This window comes from Lonchura striata, chromosome 2 (genome assembly GCF_046129695.1).
Source record: "Lonchura striata isolate bLonStr1 chromosome 2, bLonStr1.mat, whole genome shotgun sequence".
NCBI lineage: Eukaryota > Metazoa > Chordata > Aves > Passeriformes > Estrildidae > Lonchura > Lonchura striata.
This window is the reverse complement of record NC_134604.1, coordinates 116,057,434-116,084,175: the sequence shown is the minus strand read 5'-3', so window position 1 is coordinate 116,084,175 and position 26,742 is coordinate 116,057,434. Positions and strand designations below refer to the sequence as shown.

Below are 26,742 nucleotides of genomic sequence, written 5' to 3'. Positions count from 1 at the left end.
GTCCCCCCATAAATCCATGATGAACATGCTGGGAATCATAAATTTCTTGTCCAGTGTTGGTGGTTCAGCAAGGAGATGGGCAGGCCTGGTGTTAAATTAGGGATTAATCTTCCTTTGGAGATGGGTGCAGGCTGTTAAACCCAGAATTTGAGCTGCAGACAAAACAAATTAAACCAGATTTTTCATTCATTCTCTTCTGCTGCTGTGAAGTAAAAGAAAAATGGAAATTTTGCTCTTGTTTTGTTTCAAGGGGTGGATAAGAAACATTTTTTGACAGGAAAATTTGGGTTTGGGATGAAAAATAAGCATTTTCCTGCCTTACAGGCTTGGTTTGGATTTGCGTTTTCCGGGAGGGAGCGTTTTCATGAGTTAACTATTAATTAACCGGTTCCATAATTAGTTGATTAGGTGTTTACTCAGTGAGCAGCTTTCCAGGTCAGTGATTCTCAAAGAGGATCAAGCAGCCTCTTTGTCACCAGCTGGTTCTGTTTGTGTTGGCCAAACCTCGCTCCCCAGTTTCCTGCTCTTTGGGGTTTTGGGTGTGAGGGCTTGGCCCAGGTGGGTTCTGGGCAGGATTTGTGTAGAAAATCCCACAGAGATGGTGGCAATGAGGTCTTTTCCTGCAGGGCATTCCCTTCCTGGGGTGTGGCTGCCTCAGTTTCCCTGTGGATGTTGTGGTGCTGGGAAAGGGAACGAGCCAGGAGGTTTCACCCCTGGCCCTTCTCTTTTCACTTCAGTCAGGTTGTGCTCAGGGATTTGGTTTTTTGGGTGTTTTGGGCTTTATTTTTGAGGTGTTGGTGGAGTGATAGACGAGAATTTATAACCCTTTGTCAGCTGTGATTCTTATATTGACCTGACTCCTGTTGTGAGATAGTTTTGTGTATCCCGGGATTTATCTGACAGAATTTGAGCAAGATTCCCTCTTCGATTGGTGAAAACATTGTGACTTCCACCTTAAACCTTTTTCTGCTCCAGAGCCAAGCATGTTTGTGTTCTGCAAAAGAAGGAGGATTTAAAAATTACAGCTGTGGTCCTCAAAAAATGCTGTGGAGGGTTTTTTACTCACTGTGTTCAGCTTTGTCCTGGGGCAGCGGTGAGGATCTGCAGGATGGGCACAAGAGCTGCATGTCCAGAGCCAGCTCTGATCCCTGAAAATCCCTCTCCTGGAAGGGACAGGTGGCTCAGACCAGTCTGGGTGGGACAAGAGGCCGCTGGCAGCTGGGCTGGATGAGGAATTGTGTGTCCAGCAGGAGCAGGGCAGGGATTGTCCCTCTGGGCTGGCTCGGAGAGGCCCCTCCAGGGCTGTGCCCAGTTCTGGTCCTGCAGGAGAGACCTGGAGGGGCTGGAGCGTGTCCAGGGCAGGGAACGGAGCTGGGAAGGGGCTGGAGAATCCCTGAGGGAGCTGGGAAGGGACTGGAGAGTTCCTGAGGGAGCTGGGAAGGGGCTGGAGAGTTCCTGAGGGAGCTGGGAAGGGAATGGAGAGTTCCTGAGGAGCTGGGAAGGGGCTGGAGAGTTCCTGAGGGAGCTGGGAAGGGGCTGGAGAGTTCCTGAGGGAGCTGGGAAGGGGCTGGAGAGTTCCTGAGGGAGCTGGGAAGGGGCTGAGCCTGGAGCAAAGGAGGCTCAGGGGGACCTTGTGGCTCTCACAGCTCCTGCCAGGAGGGGACAGCCGGGGGGTCGGGCTCTGCTCCAGGAACAGGGACAGGAGGAGAGGGAACGGCCTCAGGCTGGGCCAGGGCAGGCTCAGCTGGGACAGCAGCAGCAATTTCCCCATGGAAAGGGTGCTCAGGCCCTGGCAGGGGCTGCCCAGGGAGCTTTGCAGTGCCCATCCCTGCAGGTGTCCCCTGGAGGTGGCACTGAGTGCTCTGGGTGGGGACAAGGTGGGCATGGGGCCCAGCTGGGACTCCCTGGGCTGGGAGGGCTTTGCCAGCCCCAGGGATTTGGGGATTCTCTAATTCTGGGAATTTGGCTGATTTTCCACTCCAGCTCTTTCCAGAGCTGGGACAGGGACCCCAACTGACCATGGGGACATCCCAGCCCCTGTGGTGTCGTGCCCAGTCTGTAAAACTGGGGAACAATGAGGATAAAGGGGAGATATTCCCTCCATGCCTTTTTTTTTTGTTTTGTTTGGATTTCATTATTTTTCCATTCCACTCTTAATTAAGCTTAATGAACGTACAAAGTAAATTGATGAAATATATTCACATCAAAAAGTCATGGCTGGAACACATCTTGGAGTTCCTGGGGAGCTCTTCCTCAGCAGGTTCCTGATAAGGAGAATTTTGCAGTGTTGCTTCGAAGCCCTTAATAGAATGTGGTATGGTTGGAAGAAGAGTTGGAGTTTCTGGAGTTTCAGTGAAGGTGTTTAATTAATTCTGGGGTTTAATTGATTCTGCCTGGAAGGTTGAGGGCTCTCCATCCCTGGAGAGGAACCCTGCCAAGGCCAGGTTGGACCTGGGACTGTGGAAAGTGTCCCTGCCATGGCACTGGATGATCCCAAATCCCTTCTGACCCAAACCCTTCTGAGACATTGTGGCCAATTGTTGATTTAACTGTTCCCAGTAATAAACCATTGAAACCCTAAATCATGGAGGATTTGGTCACTGTTTATTTCAGATTTAAAAGGCACCTTTTTAGGCTTCTTTTTAGAAATTCTTAAGAATTTCACCTCTCTGAAATGAATTAAATTCAGTGGTGGGATTGCTATTTTAACTATGAGTTGGTATTTATAGAGTACTTGTATTCCTTAGATTTTAATTTAATTTCTTCTGTAACTTCCTTTGATCTTAAAAGATGAGTTAAAAACTTGAAAAATCCATCATGGAATTCAGATTCTTTGAAGAAGAAAGGTGGATTTGGGAACAGAAGAGTTCAGGCATCACTTTGAGTTTAAAAGTTGCTGCTTCCTCTTCATCCAGGTCCATGTGCTTTGTATTCACATCTGGTTCTTTGCCTTACACACCATCCAAATGCTAATTAAAATCTGCTTGGAGGATGGGGTGTTCATTTTAACTCAGAATTAATATTGATCACTTCCCCCCAAGTTATTTTTGGTGACGTGCCTGCTGTAACTTTCTAGTTGCCATTTCTGGAATGGTCTCTCCTGCTCCTGTGTTCACCCAGCGTGGGCTGGGAGCATGGAAAGCTTCTCAGGAGCACCTGGGCTTTCCCATTTGTCATTTATTCTGTCTTGGGAAAGTTGTTCTGTTGTAGATACAGAACCCTCTGTCCCTGCATCCTGCTGTCCCTGAAGTGATCCAGGTCTGGAGCTCCAAGAAAGGTGTGGGAATTTGGGATGAGCCAGGCTGGGAGAGCTGGGAATGTTCAAGCTGGAGAGGAGAAGCTCCAGGGAGAGCTCAGAGCCCTGCCAGGGCCTGGAGGGGCTCCAGGAGAGCTGCAGAGGGACTGGGGACAAGGATGGAGGGACAGGAGCCAGGGAATGGCTCCCACTGCCAGAGGGCAGGGCTGGGTGGGAGATTGGGAATTGGGAATTGTTCTCTGGCAGGGTGGGCAGGGCTGGGTGGGAGATTGGGAATTGGGAATTGTTCCCTGGCAGGGTGGGCAGGGCTGGGATGGAATTCCCAGATTCCCCTGGATCCCTGGCAGTACCCCAGGCCAGGTTGGACACTGGGGCTGGAGCAGCCTGGGACAGTGGGAGGTGTCCCTGCCAGGGCAGGGATGGCACTGGGTGGGATTTGGGGTCCCTCCCAACCCAATCCAGTCTGGGATCTCTCCCAGCCCTGAACTTCCGGCAGGTTTTGAGAGTCCTCCCATTCCCCTGCTCCATTGCCAGCCAGCCTGCTCCAGCACATCCCAATTTTCCCAGGGCTTCGGCACAGCTCCCACATCTGTTTCCTTGGGATGCTGCATTTTTCTGGATTTTAACCTTTCCTGACTGCCCTGAGTGGTTGTGCTTGACCCGGGGCTGCTACTCTGGTTTGTTGATGCTTTTACAGTAATTGCAGAGTTTTTAATCATTTTCACTAATAATTTCTAATGTTTTATTAAGTAGTAAATGACAGCAATGAAATGGTTTTTTCCTCTTAGTTTTGCTGCTTGGAATTGGATTTTACCTTCTTTGATTTCCACCTCAGTAAATAATCCCAGACCAACCTTTTGTAACTGCTGAGCAACCAAAAAAAAGACATCATTTTATCCTGCTGTTACTACATTGAAGGGATAATCAAGCAATTGGGATGGAGTTATTCCTGATTATAATTTGGGATGTGCCCACTGACTTTAAATGCTTCCTGTTGGACTGAGCAAGTGGCCAGAAGAACTTGAGAGCTGTCCTAGCCCTAAAACTACTGAGGATTTGGTGTTTGCTTCCTTTTCTCTCTCCAAAGACTCTTCTTGGAGGAGGTTTTGGTGGTTGACAAAGCTTTTTTTGTAGCCAGTGCTGGATTTTCTATCCCTTGGACATTTCTGGAGGCAATGAGATGGAAAAAGGAGCAGTGGAGCCGAGTCCTTTCACACAGCCCTGGTTCCAGGCGGGTGGCTCCTCGTTTATTGGGAGGCAGCAGCATTCCAAGGGCTTTGTTTCCATGTTTGGTTTGTCTCCAAGCTGCTCTCTGAGCTTCATGGCTGATGGTCATGCCTGAAGCCACTTTGCCACCAGGGAATTCCCATTTTTTCCTGATTTTCCTTCCTTTATGCCCTTCCTGGTTGCCAGGTGACACCTGTGGGACTGATAGAACCCAAAATGGGAGCATTTTTGTTCCCTCTGATACACAATGTCCCCTCAGGACAAGGTGGTTGGTGCTGCTTTGATGGTTCTTTAGGGGAATTTGTGGCTTTAATCCTGGGGAGAAGGGATGGGGCACCCCCAGCTGTGCATGGAACAGCTCCCTGCTCTTGGGTGGCATTGTGCTGAGCTGACAGACCATGAGGAGAGAGGGAGAGGCCAGAATCACACAGCTGCTGAGGCTGGAGAAGAACCTTTAAGAAGATCCAGTCCAGCCATGGACCAGCCCCAGTGGTGTGCTCACCTTTAAACCACATCCTCAGGGGCCACAACCCCAAATTTCTGGGACACCTGCAGGGATGGGCACTGCAAAGCTCCCTGGGCAGCCCCTGCCAGGGCCTGAGCACCCTTTCCATGGGGAAATTGCTGCTGCTGTCCCAGCTGAGCCTGCCCTGGCCCAGCCTGAGGCCGTTCCCTCTCCTCCTGTCCCTGTTCCTGGAGCAGAGCCCGACCCCCCGGCTGTCCCCTCCTGGCAGGAGCTGTGAGAGCCACAAGGTCCCCCTGAGCCTCCTTTGCTCCAGGCTCAGCCCCTTCCCAGCTCCCTCAGGAACTCTCCAGCCCCTTCAGCTCCCTCAGGAACTCTCCAGCTCCTTCCCAGCTCCTCAGGAACTCTCCATTCCCTTCCCAGCTCCCTCAGGGGCTCTCCAGCCCCTTCCCAGCTCCCTCAGGAACTCTCCAGCCCCTTCCCAGCTCCCTCAGGAACTCTCCAGCCCCTTCCCAGCTCCCTCAGGAACTCTCCAGCCCCTTCCCAGCTCCCTCAGGAACTCTCCAGCCCCTCCAGGTATCTCCTGCAGGACCAGAACTGGGCACAGGCTTTGAGATGGGGCCAACTGAGGACAAAGTGCTCAGGGTATCCCCTCACCTGTGGCTGGTGTGACACCTGGGGCTGTGTTTGCCTTGGTGGCAACTGTGGAGTCAACAGGTTTCTTCTGGGCATCTCCAAAATATGTGGGGGTGGAGGGGTGGGGAGCTCAGAGACAGAAGTGCTTTGGTTTCTTCTTCCAGGAGCCTTCAGCCCTGGGTGTCCCTGTGTGTCCCAGTCTGTCCCAGTCTGTCCCTGTGTCCCTGTGTGTCCCAGTCTGTCCCTGTGTGTCCCTGTCTGTCTATCCCAGTCTGTCCCTGTGTGTCCCAGTCTGTCCCTGTGTGTCCCAGTCTGTCCCAGTCTGTCCCTGTGTCCCTGTGTGTCCCTGTGTGTCTCTGTGTGTCCCTGTGTGTCCCAGTCTGTCCCTGTCTGTGTGTCCCAGTCTGTCCCAGTCTGTCCCTGTGTGTCCCTGTGTGCAGGAGGTCAGAGCAGCCCCAGAGCCCCGGGCAGGGGCTGAGCCCAGCAATTCCCTGCACAGGAGGCACAACTCCTGCCCTGGGCAGGGACCGAGCTGGAACAGAGCCAGAGAGGGGCTGGAGGCTCCTCCCTGGGACATTCCCAAATATCCTCAATCCATGCCCTGGGCTCGGGGGTGATCCCAGGTGAGCTCTGTGGGCCCTCCCAGGGTTCTGCACCTTTCCAGAGCAAGGTGGCAACTTGTGACCCGCTGATGTGGCCCGAGGTCACTGCCAAAGTTCCCCAGGGCTGAGAGCAGCTGGGAGTGGCTCTGGTTTGCCCGTGGGGGCAGGAGGGTGTCCAGAGCTGGAATTCCAAACCAGCCCATCCGTGCTCTTGGGAGCTCTTCCTTGTCCCCTCTGGAGCAGCAGCTCCCATTGTCTCCTCTTCCCTCCCCACGGCTGTGGGGCTGGAATTAGAGCTGGGATGTGGGGCTGGAATTAGAGCTGGGATGTGGGGCTGGAATTAGAGCTGGGATGTGGGGCTGGAATTAGAGCTGGGATGTGGAGCTGGAATTAGAGCTGGGATGTGGGGCTGGAATTAGAGCTGGGATGTGGGGCTGGAATTAGAGCTGGGCTGTGGGCTGGAATTAGTGTTGGATATTCAGGAAAAAAATGCTGTGGCTCCCAAACTGGGAGCCAGGCAGGCCCATTTCCTCTGTCCCAAATTGGGCTGGCTCTGAGGCAGACCAAGGAACCTGTGTCTGTGGATCTCTGAGTTAGCAGAGTTCAGCTTATTTTTAGTTTGGGTGATGGCTTTAGGCAAGCCAGGACAAACCATGGCAATTTTGGGAGAGGGAGAATGAGAGGGATTATAGTGACAAGCTTTCCAACCCAACAATTAGTTGATGTTTTCAGAGTACGGCCACAAGTGGGGAAGGTTGCAAATTTTACAATCCTGAATGTAGAAATCTGTGGCTTGCTTTTCTTGTTCTTTCTCCCTGGTTTTGTTTTTAAATACATGGGGCTCAAATCCTTGGCCTCGCTGTGTTCAGGAGCTGCACCTCACGTTGGCTTTGCAGCCACTCAGGGAATGTGCTGATCCCTGGGCGTGTGGAGCAGAGACAAAAAGCTTCTGTGCCACTTGTGGGTGAGGGATGGAGGGCAGGGAGTTTACCCAGCAACGTTTCATTGAATTTAAATCTGCATGGAGGTTAGGAAGGGTTTGTCACTGCTCTCCACAACTCCCTGGAATGAGTTTTGGAAGGGCTGCCAGAGCTCCAGGAGCATTTGGACCCTGTGCCAGGGGTTGCTGGATCAGTGATCCCTGTGGGTCCCTTCCAGCCCAGAGTATCCTGTGGTTCCCTAAGTGTTACACAGGTGCTGTGCAAATAAGGATGTAAATAATAGGTATAATTTATATATAATGCTGTTGATTGTTGTCTCCATATCAAGCCATGGATCTGTGTTTTCCCCACACTGATCACTTGAATTATTAATGAACAACAACGGTGCAAGGACCCCAAAATTGTTCCAAATCCATAATTTTCCTTTGCTAGGAATATTGACTTGTGCAAGGCACAGACCCAGCGATTCCAGGTGAGTCAAATCCATGAACTCATCTTCTTTTTGCTGGAGCCTGAGTTGGAAATGACAGGAAATTTTGCTGAGGAATTGCCTGGTCCTAAAAATTCTCTCCCCAAATGCTTCCACTTTGTCTTCTTGGGTTTTGCAGCACCCCTCTCCACGTGCTGAGCCGTGCAAGTGCAGCTGTCCTTCCCAGCACATAAAATAGCCAGATTCCTAGGAATTTCTCACTTTTCTTTCTTTCTTTTCAAGCCTGAGACAGCTGCCGTGCTCAAACGCACCGTTGAGGCTCTGATGGAGAGAGGAGCCATCGTGAGGAACCTGGAAAACCTGGGGGAGAGGTCTCTGCCTTACAAAATCTCCAAGCACAAGGAGCGCCACAAGAGAGGAGGGTACGTGGTGATGCCTTCCCCTTAAATCCTGGCAGTGCTGCTCCTGCAAAATGGACATCAGGATCTGCCCTTTGGTCTTCCTGCTGCTTTTTTGGGTTGCAGGTGGGACCTGGGAGGCCTCTCAGCAAGGTGCTGGGTGGTTGTTGGGGGTGTGTGTGTCCTGTGTGTTTTATTTGGGTGTTTTATTCTGAGTGCTGTCAGTTTTGAGGTGGTGTTTGCACTGCAGAACTTCCCCCAACATAAACAACACTATTATTTTTTAAATAACTATTTTTAGGCTGTTTTCTGATAAAGCTCAAATTAATCTGCTAGTTGGCAGGATGGGTTCCTTTCCTCCAGTGTTAATAATTAACATGGGAAGAAAATGCCCTGTAAGTGTTTCTTGTAGTGTGTAAAGTGCCCTTGGCTGTGATTCTGACACAGTTTTGGGGTTTGATGAAGTCCAGAATCATGGAATGGATTGAGCTGGGAGGGATTTTAGGGATCATCCCATCCCACCCCTGCCATGGCAGGGACACCTCCCACTGTGCCAGGCTGCTCCAGCCCCAGTGTCCAACCTGGCCTTGGGCACTGCCAGGGATCCTGGTTCAAAGGGTATTTCTGAGTACCCGTTGGCTTTGATGAAAATCCTGATTTTAAAATCTGTTATGGTTGTGCAGGGGTCAAAAAAATGGCTCAGTTTTTAATTCTGTACTTTAGAATTTGAAAATGATGGTGTTGCCCACACAACAGGCTAAAACAAAAGGTCACGGAATCCTGGAATGGTTTGGGTTGGAAGACACCTCAAAGATAATCCAATTCCAACCCTCCACCATGGCTGCTCCAGCCCCAGTGTCCAACCTGGCCTTGGGCACTGCCAGGGATCCAGGGGAATCTGGGAATTCCATCCCAGCCCTGCCCACCCTGCCAGGGAACAATTCCCAATTCCCAATCTCCCACCCAGCCCTGCCCTCTGGCAGTGGGAGCCATTCCCTGGCTCCTGTCCCTCCATCCTTGTCCCCAGTCCCTCTGCAGCTCTCCTGGAGCCCCTCCAGGCCCTGGCAGGGCTCTGAGCTCTCCCTGGAGCTTCTCCTCTCCAGGTTGAACATTCCCAGCTCTCCCAGCCCCTCACTTAAGGGTATTTAGAGGGAATAATCCTGTGTTTTATGGAAACACCCTAAGTGGGAAGGAGCACTGGGCTGCCCCACAGTGCACAGGGAGGTGCTGCAGGCTCCATCCCCTGCCCAGGGTGGTTTTTTGCTCCTTGAGGCCACCCATGAAATGGCTGCTGCCTCTCCCAAGATGTTGCTAAGCAACTCCCACTGCTGGGGCTGCCTCCTCCAAATACCAATTAACCATCTCCTCCCGATGCTGCAGAGCTTGGCCAGCCCCGCTCCTCCTCGAGGGGCTCTGGGGAAGCTCAGGGGGCTCCAGAGCTGCAAATTCCTCCTTGGAGCAGCTCTCTAGGGGTGACTCCTGGTTTCTTTCCCTCTTCTGAGCACCTTGTGGTGCTCCTGCCAAGTGGGAATGGTGAGGGCTGCCAGGGGAAGGGGGGATCTCCACGTCACTCCTGTTCATCAGCCTGGGCAAGAGGAACTTCAGGGAGAACTCAGAGCCCTTCCAGAACCTTAAGGTGCCACACTGCGACACAAAAAAACTCACACACTCACTCAAGATGCAAAAGAAGGATACGAGGAAGTTTTATTTCTGACTTCACAATATATAAAATTCCAAAAGTGGCAGTGGATTGGAGGGTGAAACTGCCACCTCTCCAACCACACTGATCAAACCAACAGCCCATCAATTCTCTCACAAAGAAGAATGCAAAACAATCATTATTTACATGAACAGCGTGTGAGAATTCCAGTAGAAATATGTAAATATCAGAAGGTATAGAAAACTTCTGACAGAACTTTAAAACTTTTAAAAGGGCAGGGTGACATTAAGGAATGCTTTAAAAAGGAGGAAAGGGGAATTTCTCTGAGAACATGTAGTGGCAGATGGGGGAATGGCTCCCCACTGCCAGGGGGCAGGGCTGGATGGGATACTGGAGAGGATTCCTCCCTGTGGAGGTGATGAGGCCCTGGCACAGATTCCCTGGAGAAATGGCTTCTCTTCATCTCTTCTCCAAAGTTCTGGAGATGCTGGCTCCTGTCTTCTCTTGAGGAACCCAAAACCTGACCTGCAGAAGTGCTGCCACCCAAGCCAAGAACTCTCATCCAACCTCTCCCTTTCAGCACCCAAAATCAGTGGAATTTCATCCCTCTTCCTTAGTTCCCCACTGCACAAGGAGAGGAACACCACCTTGTATTGTGCCCTTGGAAAAGGCTTTAATGTTTATGAAATGCTTCTGCTCCCAGCAGGATGAGGTAATCACTAATTCTGTCCTGAGACCAGAATTTCTCAGCTCCCATGGGCATTCAACAGGATTTCATCCTGCATTGCAAAACTGGCAGGGTCAGGCCATGGTTTGAAAAAAAAAAACCTATATGGAGCAGGAGAGCAAAACAGGCATGGGCACAATGGCAGTGCCTGAAGTGGAGTCAGGGTTGGGTTTGGAGGGACCTTAAAATTCACCCAGTGCCACCCATGCCATGGCAGGGACACCTCCCACTGTCCCAGGCTGCTCCAGCCCCAGTGTCCAACCTGGCCTTGGGCACTGCCAGGGATCCAGGGGCAGCCCCAGCTGCTCTGGGAATTCCATCCCAGCCCCTCACTTCCATTACAGGGAACAATTCCTTCCTAATATCCAATATAAACCTTCCTTCTCTCACTTTGAAGCCATTCCCTGTGTGCTGTCCCTCCATCCCTGGAAATTGTCTCTCTCCAGCTTTCCTGGGGCTCCTCCAGGCCCTGCCAGGCCACCCTGAGCTCAGCCCAAAGCTTCTCCTGTGCAGGTGAACAATCCCAGCTGTGCCAGCCTTTCCTGCCAGCAGAGCTGCTCCATCCCTCTGCTCATCCTGGAGCCTCCCCTGGGCTCTCTGCAGCAGCTCCAGCTCCTCCTGGGCTGGGGCAGGGCTGGGACAGGGCTGGGACAGCTCGGCAGGTGGGCTCAGGGGCACAATCCCAATCCCAGTCCCAATCCCAACCCCAGTCCCTCTCCTAATGCCCAGCAGAGCTCAGGAGTCTCTGGGATGGAACAGATCCAGCTCTCACCCCTCAGCACTTCCAAACCCTCCCAGAAATCCTCCCAAACCCCTCCTTGTGTGCAGGGCCCTCAGAGCAGGTGGATTTGATGTGCTGAGTAAAACAAGGTTTTAGTAACCAATAATTGCAGCCTTCAACCACCAGATCAAAGCCACCTCCTCTGCTCCTCCTCCTCCTCCTCCCAGGTCAGGTGTCCCCAAATATTTCTCAGTCTCTTCCTGCCCTCCCAGGATGTTGGAATCTGAGCTATTGATGACTCCGAGATTGTAGAAAGTCTCTGAGCCCTGCAGCCAAAAAATAAGTTGTAATTATTCTGTGCTGGTTTCCAGGTTGTTTATTCTGTTGATCTCTCACATGTTCTGCTGCCCTGCCCAGCTCTGTCCTGCAGGGCAGCGTGTGGGGCTCTGCCCTCAGTGGGATGTGACAAACATTCAATACCAGAAACTCCCTGGGCTGCATTTACAAGAACGTGCCAATATCTGTCACCTACGTTGGACAGTGTGTCCCCAGCCTGAACCAACAGAAAAATGCCAACACCACAGTGAGACATGGAGGGCATGAAGAAGGAGAAAAAGGACAAGGCACACCCAATTTCCTCCAGCTTGTCCCTTTGGACCCCTCATCTAGAATCCTAAAATTTTACTTTTGCACCTGTGCCACACTTAATTATTACTGATATCAAACCCTCAGAGCTGGTAGTTGATCCTGTAAGATTGAAAACTCTTTTCCATGGCCAGAGATCACAGCCAGTGTCTCTGGGGGCTCTGTCCAGGGGGGTTCCTGAGCCCTGCCAGGGTCCCAGGGCAGCCAGGGGGATGCTCTGGATTCCCACAGACAGGAACCCCCCCCAGATGCTCTGGATTGCTGAGAGGAGAAGGAATTGGGATTAGTGCTCCAGGAAATCCTTTGTGAGCCTTTCTTTGGGATCCCGAACTCCAGACACAGCATGGGGAGGCTGTTGGTCAGTACCTGGGAATTCCAGAGATTGGATTCCTGGAGGTTTTCCTGTGGAATTTGCAGCTCCATGGACAGGCAGGGTGGATTCCTGCTGGGCCATCCATTGAGTTTTGGGGAGTTGATCAGGAATTCTCACCCAGGAATTTCCATTTGGAGAATTAATCAGGAATTCTCACCCAGGAATTCCCATTTTGGGGAGTTTATCTCCACACGTGCCTGGGAGATTTTCTGCAGGAGGAGAATTCCAGGGTCCCTGAGGATCGAGGGGCACACAAAAGCATCCAAGGGGTCAGGAGGCAGAAATTCCAGGATTTTCCAAAACATTCAGGAAATCAAACATTATCCATCAATAGGAAATAATAAATCGGTTTTTGTGCCACCTTATAAAATCAGCCAGTTTTTACAGCAGCTGTAAAAAATAATATTTTTTTTTTTTAATAGACAAAGTTAAATAGAAAATAAACAACTTTTACAAAACCTCCCCAAGCTCCTGGACTTTCTCTGAAATCCTGGAATCTTTTCTCCCTCCCATCCAATTTCTAATTCTCCTCTGTCCCTTTTAGAGCAGGTTGGTGTGGAGTGGGACATTGGATAATCCAGAATATTCCACTTTTCCTTAGTCTTGGTTTATTTCAAATTAATTTAAGAGGCCTCTGTGAGAATTCAAATGAGTGTCTGGGGGGAGCATCTTGAATCTTCCAAAGCTTTTAATTTTTTGCTTGTTTGAGGTTTTAAATTTTTTTTTTATTTTATTTTCCTGACTCTTAGAGCTTTAACTGATTTATTTTCATATAGCATGTAGTTAGTTGGAGATTTGGGATGGACACTCAATTCTTGGACCTCCTGGCTGGTAAATTATATGAAAATGAATTTAATTATATTAAAATTATATAAATTATATTTAAGTAATTATAATTTTAATATATAATTTATATTAGTTTATGTAATTTAATTGTATCAATTATATATAATTATATAAAAATCAATGGAATGGGGCTTGGACTCAGCTGGGCTGCTGGAAGGTTCCCTGCCCATGGAATGATCTTTAACTTCCCTCCCAACCCAAACCATTCTGTGATTTTCTGGGCAAAGCTTGTGCAGGTTTTGGTGGTGATTTCAGATGTAGGGAAAGAGTTGAAATAGAAAATACAAATGGATAAATCAGCAGGGGGGATGGTTTGCCCTTAAAAAAGGGCTTTTTTCCTTGAGCTCTGGGGTGCTCCAGCATCATCTGGGGTATTGGGGATATAAAGTGAATAAAGGCATGTTACAAATTTAACATATCCAGGAGGCTTCACAGAGAAAAGGAATTTTCTGGCAATTGCTGTGTAAAAGAGATTTCTCCAAGCCTGCCAAGGGGGATTTTGGCTCTCAGCTGTCACTGGCTGGAGCAGTTTTACTCTCCTGAAGCCCTCAAACCCTACAAACGATGGAATTATCCTCCAAACAATGGGATAACCCCACAAACAATGGGATTATTCCCTCTCAGGAGATCCTGCTCATTGAGGAGGTGTTAAAATTTAGGTTTTTCTCTTAAATGCATCTCTTTGGGCATCCTGCTCCTTTTGTTTTATTTTTTTTTTTTAAGACCTAATATTGGCAGGTTTTGCCTGTAGGTCATTATGAAAATGAGTTTTGGGAGTTGTGTGGATTCATTAAAGAATCAAGACTTTTCAATCCCTGATTTACTGATCTTTAAACTGAATCAGCCACACATTCACATTCATTTTATTCATAGTGGAACACGAGTATTTTGGTTTTTAAGTATTTCAGTGAGCGATTTGAAATGGTAACAATTCAGGTATGGAAATTTAGGTGAGACTTTGAGCCTGACTTGCCCAGAATGCGAAAAACTGGGGGAAAAATGTATTTAAATAAAGATTCCCAACCTTGGTGCCAAGTATTTCTTTCCCTCACCACTACTTGTTATTAATGAGCTGCATTTCACTCTCTTTTAAGGTGTTTTTTTTGGTCCCAGAGGTGTTTCTGTCTGGCACAAACAGAAGCAAACTGATTTAAATAAGGTGTGTGCCAGGCTGTGAATGCAAGGAATGTTCAGCTCAGGCTCTGCTTGAGATGCTCCAGGAGCTCTCCAGGCTGGGGCTGGCTGAGGACAGCAGAGCAGATCCGGTCAGGCCTGAGCTGGAGCAGATTCCAACTGGTTGTAAAGTGATAGGAGCACACTGAGGGGGGAGTTTCACCTTGGGGATGATCCAAAGGCAGCTCCAAAACAACCTGGGGAAAAAAAAAAAAATGGGATTCACACATTCCTTTGGGAAGGTGATGGCCCCAGGGATTTGCAGGTCAGGAATTTGTGAAGCTGCAGGAGTTGGGATGGGGCATTGGGAGAGGAACTTGGAATGCTGGGGCTTGGAATGAAGAGTTTTTGGTGATTTTTAGCCTTCCTCCAGTGCCATTTCCATTCTTAACTCTGGAGCAAAGGTGATGGAGCTCAGCCTGCTCAGGGTTTGGGAACTGATGGAGCACCAGGGACTTTCCTCCTCCTTGGTTTTGGGATGTGTGGGATTCCCTCTGTTACATCTGCCTGGGACACAGGAATGTTTTCACCTCACAACATTTTCATCATTTCATTCACTTTATTGATTGAGTTGCACATTGATTTCTGTGGAATTGCCCAAGGCCAGGTTGGACACTGGGCTTGGAGCAGCCTGGGACAGTGGGAGGTGTCCCTGCCATGGCACTGGATGAGTTTAAATTCCCTTCCAACCCAACCCATTCAATGACTTACGAGTTCTCCAGCAAAACTCTGATTATCCATGACAATTTCCATGTTCTATTTGCCAGTTTTTCATTGCCTTGTTGTTTTTTTTTTTTTCCCTTGCTTTCAAATTTGATTTTGAAAAGATGGCAATTTTCTTTTGTTATTTGCTTGCTTTGCCTCTTCATCTTTTTGTTTTGCTCCTCACTCACAGTTGTCTCCTCAGCCCCCATGTTCTCTGAAATAGCAAACCCAGGGCTTGCTTTTGTTCTTGCTGAACTGCATTTTGGGAATTTATCAGGAATTGTCACCCAGGAATTGCCACCCAGGAATTGCATTTTGGGGAGTTGATCAGGAATGATCACCCAGGAATTCCATTTGGAGACTTGATCAGGAATTCTTATCCAGGAATTGCATATTGGGGAGTTTATCAGGAACTGTATTTTGGGAGTTGATCAGGAATTCTCATCCAAAAATTGCATTTTTGGGCGGTTGATCAGGAATTCTCACTCAGGAATTGCATTTTGGGGAGTTTATCTTGGGGGATTTTCTGCAGGAGGAGAATTCCAGGGTCCCTGAGGATCGAGGGGTGCAGAACAGCATCCAAGGGGTCAGAAGGAGGCAGAAATTCCAGATGGCTTTTCCAAAGCAGCTGCCAGGACAGGCTCTTGTTTCCAGAACCCAAACCAGCAGGAATGGATGGTTATTGAGAGGAATAATTCAATAAGTGACCAAGGAGTCATGGGATGTTCGGGCTGGAAGGGATCCTGGAGACCATCCCATTCCACCCCAACACCTTCCCCTCTCCCAGGCTGCTCCAAGCCCCATCCAACCTGGACATTTCCAGGCATGAGGAATCCCCAACCTCTCTGGACACCCCCTTTTATTTTTTTTTTTTTTTACTCTTGTGGAAACATTTCCATGTAAATTTTCTGACATGTTCAGGCTTTGCCTCTCCCCACAAAGCAGCCGAGCTTTGGGAGTTGCACAATTCCTTTTTAAACCCGGTGCTTGTGGCAGGATGAAATTTTCCACGTGGATGGGAGAGGTTGAAGTGCCCTCTGATCATCCCCACCGCCTGGCTGTAATTTGATTGCCTGGATTTGCAGGACTGAAATAATGGTTACCTGCCAGAAATGTTCTCTGGAGCGTTCACAGGTTTGAACAACCCTCTCCCCACCCTTTATCGAACCCAAATTATGCAGAGTTAATATTTTTTCTTTATTCTCCCAACGTGTTTGGCCTTGCTCTCGAGTCGAGCCTCTTGATGCTTTTCATGGCTCTTGAAGACCAAAGAGAGCAAAACAAAAACAGATAAAAGGAGCTGCAATTTTCCCTTACTTAACCTCCCCCCAAAATAAATTCAAACTGAGTGCCCGACCCAACTTGTTGCAGTTTGGATTTTAGAACATCTTGAGCTGTTTGGGCACAAAGGTGTCTTGGCTCTGCAGTGCACTTGGGTGAGAATAAAAGCAGCTGGAATATTTGTGGATTTAAGGGCATTTGAAGTGTTTTCTGCTCAGCTGATTGTCTTCTTCCACTAGATGGGGCTTTCTTCATTGATGAGTCCAACCACCACTGAGTCTTCATCCTTTTCCCCACGGAAGCCTGGATGTGCCTCAAGGCTCAAAGCCCTGGAATGTTTGGGATGTTTTTCCCTTTCCACCTTACCTGTGGAGGTGCCCTTTGGAATTTTGGTGCTTTTTAGAGGCCTGGAGCAAAGCTGGTGATGTGGAGGCACCAGAATCCACCAAATCCTTGTGCAAGCTCCTTAACTGAGTGTGGTGGCCACTGGACTTGGTGGGGTGGAAACCAGCCACCATTTGGGGAGGGTTGACTTTAATTTTTTTTTCCCTTAATTATCTTTAAATTAATGAAACATCTTTCCATGGTTCAATTAGCTGAACAACAGGTGCCTGTGGATGGAATTTGGGAAATGCCATTCCTGGGGCTGTGGATGCATCCCTCCCCAAACTCTCTGTGGATCATTCCCATCATTGCTGTGGCACAGTTTGGTGATGAAAATCCAATTTTTGGTTTTCATCTGGTCCTTCCCAGATTTTCAAGGAGCTTCCACTGCCATACTTTTAAAAGCTAAAGGCAACACTTGTCCTGGTCCTTCTGACAGTCCTGATCGTGAGCTTGCCCTGCTGAGGAGGGGCAAAGCAAATTCCCCCATTTCCATGGTCCTAAAAATGAACATTCAGGTAGCAAAAAAAGAAAAATTAAAAAAATAAAATTATTTTTGTGTAATTACCTTAATGAGGCCAACGTGGAACTCCTCCTGCTCCTGCTGTGGTTTCCTCCAGGTGTTTTCTGCTCCTTTTCACCTCTGCTGTTCCTCAGAACATTTTCTTTCCCTTGGATCTTCCACCTTCACACAAGGGAGACATTTTGGGGCCAAAACCTTGGGACCCCACAGCCTCTTCCAAGGCCACCATACCTTCACTGTTCCCCTTGGCTCAGAGCTCTATTCCTGGAGGGCTTCAAAGGGAATTTTCATCCAGCATCCTTGAAATCCTACCCTGGCCATCTGAAAGCAACAGATCTGAGCATCCTTAGGACTCAAGCTTCAAACAATTTCTGCTTGAATATGGTAAATTCCAGAAATGAAACCTGGCTCTTTGTTTTGTCCTCTTTTTTTAAAAAAAAATTTTTATTTTCCTCATATACAAAGGCACGTCCTCTTTTATTTGAGACCATCTTATATTTTAATTTCTTTTGGAGTTAATGCATTGTTTTAACGTGTTCCAGTCTGCTCCCCTGCATTTAAATCATCCTTGTGTTTGCAGTCAAGCAGGAGGACAAAAATAACTGTGGGCTCATGGTGAATCAGTGGAATTTTCCTGCATTTCTCCCCTGGTGACTCCTAGAGAGCACAAATGCTTTTTGCATTTCTGTCTGCAAGAACGAGGTGGTTTCCCTGCTGCATTCCTGTATTTTTCCCTGGCTTTGTCTCTCTGGGATTTGGGGTTGTTTACTCCACAAACAGCAGCGTTGTGGGGTCACAGATCACTGCCTGCAGTGAAGGTTTGAGGGTTTAAAAACCCCCTGGCAGCTGATTTTAGTGTGGACATTTGAGGGGAAGGGGTTCACATCTCCTCAGGGATGTCATTGTCCATTGTGCTGCTCATTGTTTTTCCAGCCCTTCTTTCTTTCCTGAAGAAATCAAAATTATTTTTTTTTCATGGTGCTTCTTTCTCCCTTCTCTCTCTTTTTTGTTGGTTTTTTTTTGTTTTGTTGTGGCAGAGAGAAGCAACCTTGCTCACGCTGGAGAGAGGTGGTTGTTTTTGAAACCCCACGTTTTTCCCAGTGCCTGCAATTTTGATAAAATACCTTTTCCTGAGAGGAGTCAGAAAGATCTGCTGGAACAGCTCATCCTCCCTTCCCCCCCCTTCTCCTTGGCTTATCAACAGTGCGTCAGTGGAAATTTCCACCCTTTGCTAATGGCAGAGAAAGCAAAAGTTGCAAAGCAGCCTTTGGAGGGAAGGAGGGGAAAATAAAAATAAAAATAAAAAAATACAAAACCCAAAACAAACCCAAAAAAAACCCAACCCTCTTGCCATTTTAGGAGCACAATGAAGATGAGAGCTGGGCAGAAATGGAATTAAATTCTGGCTGCAGAGTGGGATCAGCTGGAATTGCTCCCCCATCCTCCCTGCTGCTAGGTGAGAGGATTTGGAAGGCTGCTTCCCAGGGAGGAGAGTTCAAGTGTCATCTGCTGAATTCACCAGTGGGCTCTAATGGCTTTACCAGAGAACCCCACAATCCCAGATTTTGGTGCTGGGGGTGCATCCTTCGATCCTGCTGGGCTGCACTTCCATCAAATTGGCTGGAAAATGGTTCCTGTCCCTAAACTCCAACCCTGGTGGCATCTCTGCATTGTGGAGCCACGGGGCAGTGGGCAGCCCAAAAGCCAGATTTTGTTGCTGTGGGGATTTGTGAGGAGGAGCGAGCCCAGCAGAATTCCTCCAAATCCCTGGGACATTCCTGCAGGCCGGGCTCCCTGGAATGCTGGGCTGGCATGGGCTGGCACTGGGACACAGCCCATTCCAGCTGGGCACCTCTCCTGCCTCGGCATTGGGGGTGTCAGGTGGCATTTTTACCATGCCACCCCTCCCGTAAGGAATTCTGGACTTTCTGGAAAGGATTTGGGGATGAGTTGAGGCTGTGACGTGGATGCTGCTGTGACATCAGGGTGCTGGCTGAGGAAAAGTGTTGTTCCCATGTTTTCCAGGCGTGGATTCTGCAATCCAGCAGTGCTGCCTGAGTCATTCCTGGCCCCATGGGGCTCTTGGGGTGCAAGATTTGGGATGTGATGCAAAAACCAAACCCAGTGCAGCCTGAAGGGCACAAGCAGGGCTTGTTCTCTATTTCCCCTTCAGATTCCCAGTTCCCTTCCGACCTTGGGACTTTCCAGGATTTCCTTTGTGAACATGGGATGCTCCTGCTGTAGTTGACTAAGGAGGAATCCAAAATTCCTGCAGAGCAAAGTCCTCTCTGTCAGGGGCAGTTTTGAGATGAAATTGGGGTGTCTGGTCCTGGTTGGACAATGTGTCTTCATTTAAAGGATGTCACTTTTGGGTTCTGTGGTGCTCCGTGGGGAGGTGGGCTTGGAGAAATGTGGGATTCTGGAATGGTTTGGGTTGGAAGGGACCTCAAAACCCATCCAAGGAATGGTTTGGGTTGCCAGGGACACCTCCCACTGTCCCAGGTGCTCCAGCCCCAGTGTCCAGCCTGGCCCTGGGCACTGCCAGGGATCCAGGGGCAGCCCCAGCTGCTCTGGGAATTCCATCCCAGCCCTGCCCACCCTGCCAGGGAACAATTCCCAATTCCCAAAAGCTCATCCAGCCCTTCTCCTGTGAACTGTTGTGAATGAACCAGCACTGCCACGAAAGCTGGAACCAGAACTTTGTCATCCCTTTCTCTGGTTTGGAGAGACAATTGCCAAGGGCTGGAGGGACAGGACCCAGGGAATAGCTTCCCACTGCCAGAGGGCAGGACTGGATGGGATTTTGGGAAGGAAGTGATGCACAGGGTCTGTTGTATCCCCTGGAACAGGGCAGGGAGGTGCAGGATACCCCTTTGCTCCCTCCGGTGTGCTGGAGCTGGAAAAACCTCCTGGAAAACTCCAGCTGAGCTCCTGAAGAAGCTGCAGATCTTCAGGAAAGGGATTTATTGCAGAAATAATTTTGGTGATTGAGAGATCAGCAGGGAGCCACGTCCTGCTCCTCGCAGGGTGGTGGTGGCTGTTCCCTCATGGATGTCAGGAGAGCTGGGGGGACACCAAAGGGTTCCCTGGGGATCTGAGACCTGGCACAGGGACAGCACCAGGGAGCAGCTGGGGCTGTGCAGGAGGGATTTAGGGTGGATTTTAGGGAAAGGCTCTTCCCCAGAGGTGCTGGCACTGCCCAGGGAATGGGCACGGCCCCGAGGCTGCCAGAGCTGCAGGAGCCTTTGGGCAGCGCTGCCAGGGATGCCCAGGGTGGGATTTTGGGGGGTCTGGGCAGGGCAGGGCTGGAACTGGGGGGTCCCTGGGGGTTTATTCCCACTCAGGGTATCCCATGGTTCAATTCCCACTCAGGATATTCCATGGTTCAGTTCCCACTCAGGATATTCCATGGTTCAGTTCCCACTCAGATATTCCATGGTTCAGTTCCCACTCAGGATATTCCATGGTTCAGTTCCCACTCAGGATATTCCATGGTTCAATTCCCACTCAGATATTCCATGGTTCAGTTCCCACTCAGGATATTCCATAGCTCAATTCCCACTCAGGATATTCCATGGTTCAGTTCCCACTCAGGATATTCCATAGCTGAATTCCCACTCAGGATTTTCCATGGTTCAATTCCCACTCAGGATTTTCCATAGTTCAATTCCCACTCAGGATTTTCCATGGTTCAATTCCCACTCAGGATTTTCCATGGTTCAATTCCCACTCAGGATATTCCATGAGTCCCACCAAGGTCAGCCCTGCTGGATGCTCAGCTCCTCCAGCAGAGTGAGGATTTAAGCCACGTTCACATCTCAGCTGTGATTTGGGATAAATCCACCTCTTTGCATTTTTTTAATATTTCTTTTTCACATTCCCATTCAGCCCCAGGCAGAACTTTGCAGGAAGGGATCTCTGTGTGTGTGGATGAGCTTGAGGTGGCTCCCACTGGGATCTGCTCCCCAAAAACCCATCAGGAATTCCAGGAAGGAGCTGCTCCTGCCATCCTGCCTTGTCTTAAAAACTGTCCAGGTCAGGATGTGGGGATGAATGGAAGAGGGAAAAGCAAAGTCCTCAACAGCTGTAAGGATCTGAAATACAAACAATTATCAAAACTGTAAGCCAAAGCTTAGAATTAAACATAAGATTTGATCTAAGGCCTTAGAAAAACCTTCCAAACTTAAGCTGAAAGTGAGATTGTAAATTTATAGTTTAAAACAGAAACACATTAAACTAACAAAAACAAATTTTAGAGTTTTGGAGTTTAAAATATTTTTTAAAAGCTACAAAAATAAACAGAGACATTAGAATACAGTACTATAAGTTTCTAATAAGTTTCTGTAAGTTACTAATCATAACATGATTAGCTAAGAAATCTTACACTGTAAAGTAAGTCCATATGAAAAAATATTTAAAGATGAAGTCAAAAACACAAATATCCTTGTTAGCAATATTTTATTAATTAATAAAGCCTTTAAAAATCTCATAACTACAAGTCTTACAGCCTTCTGAACTATACTTCATATATAGTGAGCTGAACTCACCTTTCCTGTCTGTATAGAACATAAAAAAATAACTCACATCACCAACAACAATTCCAAAATCCCATCTCTAACTTCTTCAAAACTCCTTCAAAAGTCCCTATAAATCTCCTTGGGTCAGCAGTGCTGGACAGAGCTCTGGGAGTGTTGGGACAACATTCCCAGGGAAAAAACTGGAATTGTAGAATTGTTGGGGGTCTGGGCAGGGCCTGGATGATCCTGTGGGGCATCTTCCAGCTCAGGATATTCCACGATTCCAACAGAATTCAGCTGAACTTTCCATCACTGAAATCAAACTAATACTGGGCTTTTATTTCAAACAGTCTGGGCACCAAAATGTGAGAAAAAAACTTGGGAATTCTCATTTTATCAAAAACACCACAGGAGCACAAAAAACTCAGGACCTCTCATTTACAAAAAAAAAAAAAAACCAAAGGAGCAGAAAAAAACTTAGGAACTCATTTTAAAAATCCACCAGAAGAGTTCCTTTAATTGCAGCCCAGGTATTTCGGATTTTGTTCCTGCCCAGTTATTTTTTGGTTGATTTTGTTCCTGCCCAGGTACTTTTTGGCTGATTTTGGTCTTGCCCAGATATTTTGGTTGATTTTATTCCTGCCCAGGTATTTTTTTGGTTGATTTTGTTCCTGCCCAGGTACTTTTTGGCTGATTTTGGTCTTGCCCAGATATTTTAGTTGATTTTATTCCTGCCCAGGTATTTTTTTGGTTGATTTTGTCCAGCCCAGGTATATTTTTGGTTGATTTTGTTCCTGCCCAGGTATTTTGGATGATTTTGTCCCTGCCCAGGTATTTTTTTGGTTGGTTTTACTCCTGCCCAGGTACTTTTTGATTGATTTTGTTCTTGCCCAGATATTTTGGTTGATTTGGTCTTGCCCAGGTATTTTTTGGGTTGATTTTATTTTTGCCCAGATATTTTGGTTGGTTTTGTCCAGCCCAGGTATTTTGGTTGATTTTATTCCTGCCCAGTTATTTTTCAGTTGATTTTGTCCAGCCCAGGTATTTGGTTGATTTTATTCCTGCCCAGGTATTTTGGATTTTCCTGCCTAGGTATTTTGTTTGATTTATCCAGCCCAGGTATTTTTTTGCTTGATTTTGTTCCTGCACAAGTATTTTGGTTGAATTTATTTCTGCCAAGGCATTTTAGATTTTTTTTTTTCCTTGCCCAGGAATTTTTGTTGATTTTGTTCCTGCCCAGGTATTTTGGCTGATTTTGGTGTGTTTCTCATTGCAGGTATTTTCTGATAGACCTCGAGGCCCCCCCTTCCCTGGTGTCCCCCATGATGGACCACCTGGGCCGGGACATCGATGTCATCAGGAGAGCTTTCCTCAAACACCCCGTGGCCAAGGCAGAAGAATGCAGTGGCATCCTCCCAGCCAGCCCTGAGGAGAAACTCTCTGCCAGGAAAAACTGAAAATCCCAAATGTTTCAAACCCTTTTTAACACAGTTTTAATTGGAAAAGAATTTTGATAAATCCTATCTATCCAAAAAAAAAAAAAAAATCACTTTTGGGCATGGGGTGTGTGTGGTCTGTCGCAGTATCTTCATTATTGTAACAATTGAGGTTTCTTTTTGTGCAAAATAATTGGGAGAGTTTTAATCTGGGTGCTTATCTTGCTGTTTGACAACTCTGCAAATTGATTTGATTTTCTCTCGGAGCATTACATTGATAATGAAGATTTCTCCAGCAGCAGGATGCTATAAATAGCATTTTTTTTTTCCCAGAGATTACTCCAGAATATGGATATTTACATGAGAGATTAAGAAGTCTGCAGTGTAAATATAGAACTAGAGGATGTGATTTGGTGGGGGTTTGTTTTGGGGGGAAAAAAGGCAATAAACGTGTGGTTAAAAGCAAAACCTGACACTTTTTCTTTTTACATTAAATATTAAAAAATCCCAAAACTTTCACTGCCAAAAAGCCACCTCGTGGTCCTCGAGGTGAGCAATGTTCAAAGCACAGGTAAAAATTCCTTTTTTGGTAAAGCCAGAAAATTCCAGGTGGGAATTAGAGATTCCCCAAGCTTTTGTAGGAGCAGGAGAATCAAAGATGTTTTGTTTTGTGTGTTCATGTGTCTTTTTTGCCTTTCTTGTGTTGAAAACAGGAGGAAAATCAGTGATATTATTGTTATATATAAAGACCTCCTGCTCTCTGATGTAAATCCAGTGGCTGGATCATTCCTAGGGAGGTTTTGTGCTTTTTTTTTCCTTAGATGTGGAATTTTGGAAAGGAAAAAAAAAACAGTTCTTCTGAATATCTTATTTTTTTAAATGCGTTAGGGGAAAAAAATAACATTTTATTTTTCTCTACATCTTCCTTTAAGAGTTATGAATGTCTGGATTTATGGGGTTTGTTTGGAGATATTTTCATCATAGGCTTTTTAAAATTTAAATTTGCTCTTTTTTCTTTACATTCTCTTTTTTTCCCCTATTTTTTTTTCCTTTCTTTTAATTTTCTTTTTTTCTTGGAAAAATACACGAGACACTCCCTGAAGGTGAATTTGTTTTAGAGGTGCTTTTATTGCTGTGCTTGCTGCCTGCTCCAGGCAGAACTTTCCTTATCCAGGATTTTTCCTGGTGGGACAGACCTGCCCCAGGTTTGGCTCCCTGAGCTGCCCTCACTGCTGAAAATTCACATTTTAGGTGTAAAAAGTGCCAGCTGCAAGAATGTGCCTTACTCAGGGGTTTCTCCAAAGGTTTTCTTAAACAAAATGTGGACAGAAAATTGGAGTTTAAAGGGATTTTGCCTCAAACCTGGAATTTGGATTAAGGCATTACACAGAATTTGTATATTCCTGTTTTCCCACAGTAATTGAAGTTGTGAGATAGCAAGGAACTCTCCTGCCAAATTTTGTGGGATTTTCTTTTGAAATTCGCCCCAATAACTTCTTTGAGCTGTTGAACAGCGAAGCAGAATTAATAAGAAATACTCAATTTCCTCCTAAGAAAAGATTCTCTCACACTCTGCATTAACACGCTGCTAGTTTTCAGTGCAGGGCTACAGATTTTTTATATTTTTTTGAAAGTTCAACTCTTCAAAATTCAGTTAAAGCAACCAGATTCTCAATGATTGTACATGTCAAAGTCTCTCCAAGTCCACAGCATTCTTCAATAGGGCTTAAAATTGTTATATAGGGGAAAAAAAGGAATATTTGAGAAGGAAAGGAAAGGAAAGGAAAGGAAAGGAAAGGAAAGGAAAGGAAAGGAAAGGAAAGGAAAGGAAAGGAAAGGAAAGGAAAGGAAAGGAAAGGAAAGGAAAGGAAAGGAAAGGAAAGGAAAGGAAAGGAAAGGAAAGGAAAGGAAAGGAAAGGAAAGGAAAGGAAGAAGAAAGAAAGAAAGAAAGAAAGAAAGAAAGAAAGAAAGAAAGAAAGAAAGAAAGAAAGAAAGAAAGAAAGAAAGAAAGAAAAAGAAAGAAAGAAAAGAAAGAAAGAAAAGAATTTGATTTTGGTATGTAAACCAGGGCTGCTGGGGTCAGAACTTTCTCGTAGGATGTGACCAGGTTATTTCTGCCCAAAGAGTCACCTGGGATGGGTCCAGCACTGCCAGGATCTCCATTCTCTCATGGAATCACAAACTGGTTCGGGTGGGGAGGAATTTTAGGGATTATCCCACCCCACCCCTGCCATGGCAGGGACACCTCCCACTGTCCCAGGCTGCTCCAAGCCCAGTGTCCAACCTGGCCTTGGGCACTGCCAGGGATCCAGGGGCAGCCCCAGCTGCTCTGGGCACCTGTGCCAGGGCCTGCCCACCCTCACAGGAAAGAATTCCTTCCCAAAATCCTATCGAAATCTCCTCCCTGTCAGTTTGAATCAATTCCACTTTTCAGGCTCCTTTCAGCTTCTGGAAAGCTGCAATTTTAAGACAACCCCTCCTCCCCAGCTATTTTCAACTTACAGCCTGGAAGCACAGGCTTAAAACTCATCAGCATTGTTTAAAATATGAGAGGTTTTAATTTGAGATTTTATGATTCACTTCTCTCCAGCTTGGGTGCTGGCAGGATTTTCCTGGAACATCCCACTGAAGAGCCCTTGGAAAAACACAAATTCCAGCAAATGAGAGGATTGCTAAGGAGGCAACACTGAGGGAAGAGGGGGAGCTTGGCACTGATGGATTCCAGGTTCGAGGAAGTTTTCCTGGGAGGGCTTTAATCCCTGCTGGGCTGGGGCTGTGCTTGGGCTGCCAAGTTGGGTGTGTGTGGAGGGTGCTGCTGGCTCAGGAAAATCCTGAGGGGAGTTTTGTGGGATACTGAGATTCCACTGAATCTGTAGGAGGCCCCTGGCTGAGTTTTGTAGGAACAGAGGAGTTGGGGATGCTCAGGGAAGCTGTGGCTGCTCCCTGGAAGTGTCCAAGGTTGGGCTGGATGGGGCTTGGAGCAGCCTGGGCTAGTGGAAGGTGTCAGGGAATGGGATGGGATGATTTAAATTCCCTCCCTACCTAAACCATTCCATAATTCCATGTATCCTGACACTACGATGCACTTTATCCCAAGAGGAATCCCTCAGCCAGCTGAGCAGAGTTGGGAATTCTGCTGGTGAAGACACACGAAGCTTCTCTTGGTGGAGACATCCCACATTCCTTGGGGAATGCCCAGCTCCTGCAGGGCTCTCCAGAGCTGCTGCCTGGGCTGGTGAGCTCAGCTCAGCTCAGCTCAGCTCAGCCTGGTGCTGGGGCAGCAGTGAGGGTCACAGGTAGGGAGGAGAAGGTTTCCAGCTGGGTTCTCCCTCCCCAGTTCCCCTCGGAAGCAGCAGAGGAGCTCGTGGCACGCTCAGGGTCCTTGCAGCCTGGTGATGCCTTCTGAGGGCTGACTTGGAACAGGGACTGGGCAGAGTTAAGGAATGAAGGAGGGATTTAATAAGAGGCTTTAATAGATCTGCCTTGGACAACACAACCCAAAATGGCCCCAAAATGGACAACTGGTCACGGGGGCTCTCCCTGGGATCAGTTCTGCTCCATTGGCACCTTGGAGTTCATTGTCCCATTCCAGCTCCAGCCCATCAGTCCCACCCTGCTTGTTTTTCTCTCTCCAGCCCACGCTGTTTGTGCTCCTGGGCTGAGGTTTGGATCATTTGTCCTTGGTGCCCAGCTGGAGCAGGAATTGTTTTGTCTCTGCTCTGTGCACAGAGCTCAGCATCCCCTATATGAAGCTCAGACCCACACACTGAAGCAGCACAGAATGTGGAAAATAGAAAA

The 26,742-nt window shown here is 47.7% G+C and overlaps 1 protein-coding gene and 1 long non-coding RNA gene across 2 annotated transcripts in view; one reads left to right on the top strand and one right to left on the bottom strand.

Moving 5' to 3' along the window:
* Positions 1 to 23,412, top strand: part of MRPS6 (mitochondrial ribosomal protein S6) — a 45,489-nt gene extending 22,077 nt beyond the window's left edge. The window contains exons 2-3 of the mRNA XM_021546342.3: positions 7,838 to 7,977; positions 22,785 to 23,412. Of these exons, the coding sequence (XP_021402017.1) occupies positions 7,838 to 7,977; positions 22,785 to 22,965 (321 nt within the window). The 3' untranslated portion in view covers positions 22,966 to 23,412. The remainder of the gene's footprint in view (positions 1 to 7,837; positions 7,978 to 22,784) is intronic.
* On the bottom strand, positions 13,773 to 17,650 carry LOC110479229 (uncharacterized). Its single transcript, XR_002466892.3, has 2 exons — positions 17,037 to 17,650; positions 13,773 to 14,295 (listed from the first exon to the last, which is right to left on the bottom strand). It is a non-coding gene; the product is annotated as an uncharacterized LOC110479229 (long non-coding RNA).
* Positions 23,413 to 26,742: the final 3,330 nt, after the last annotated feature.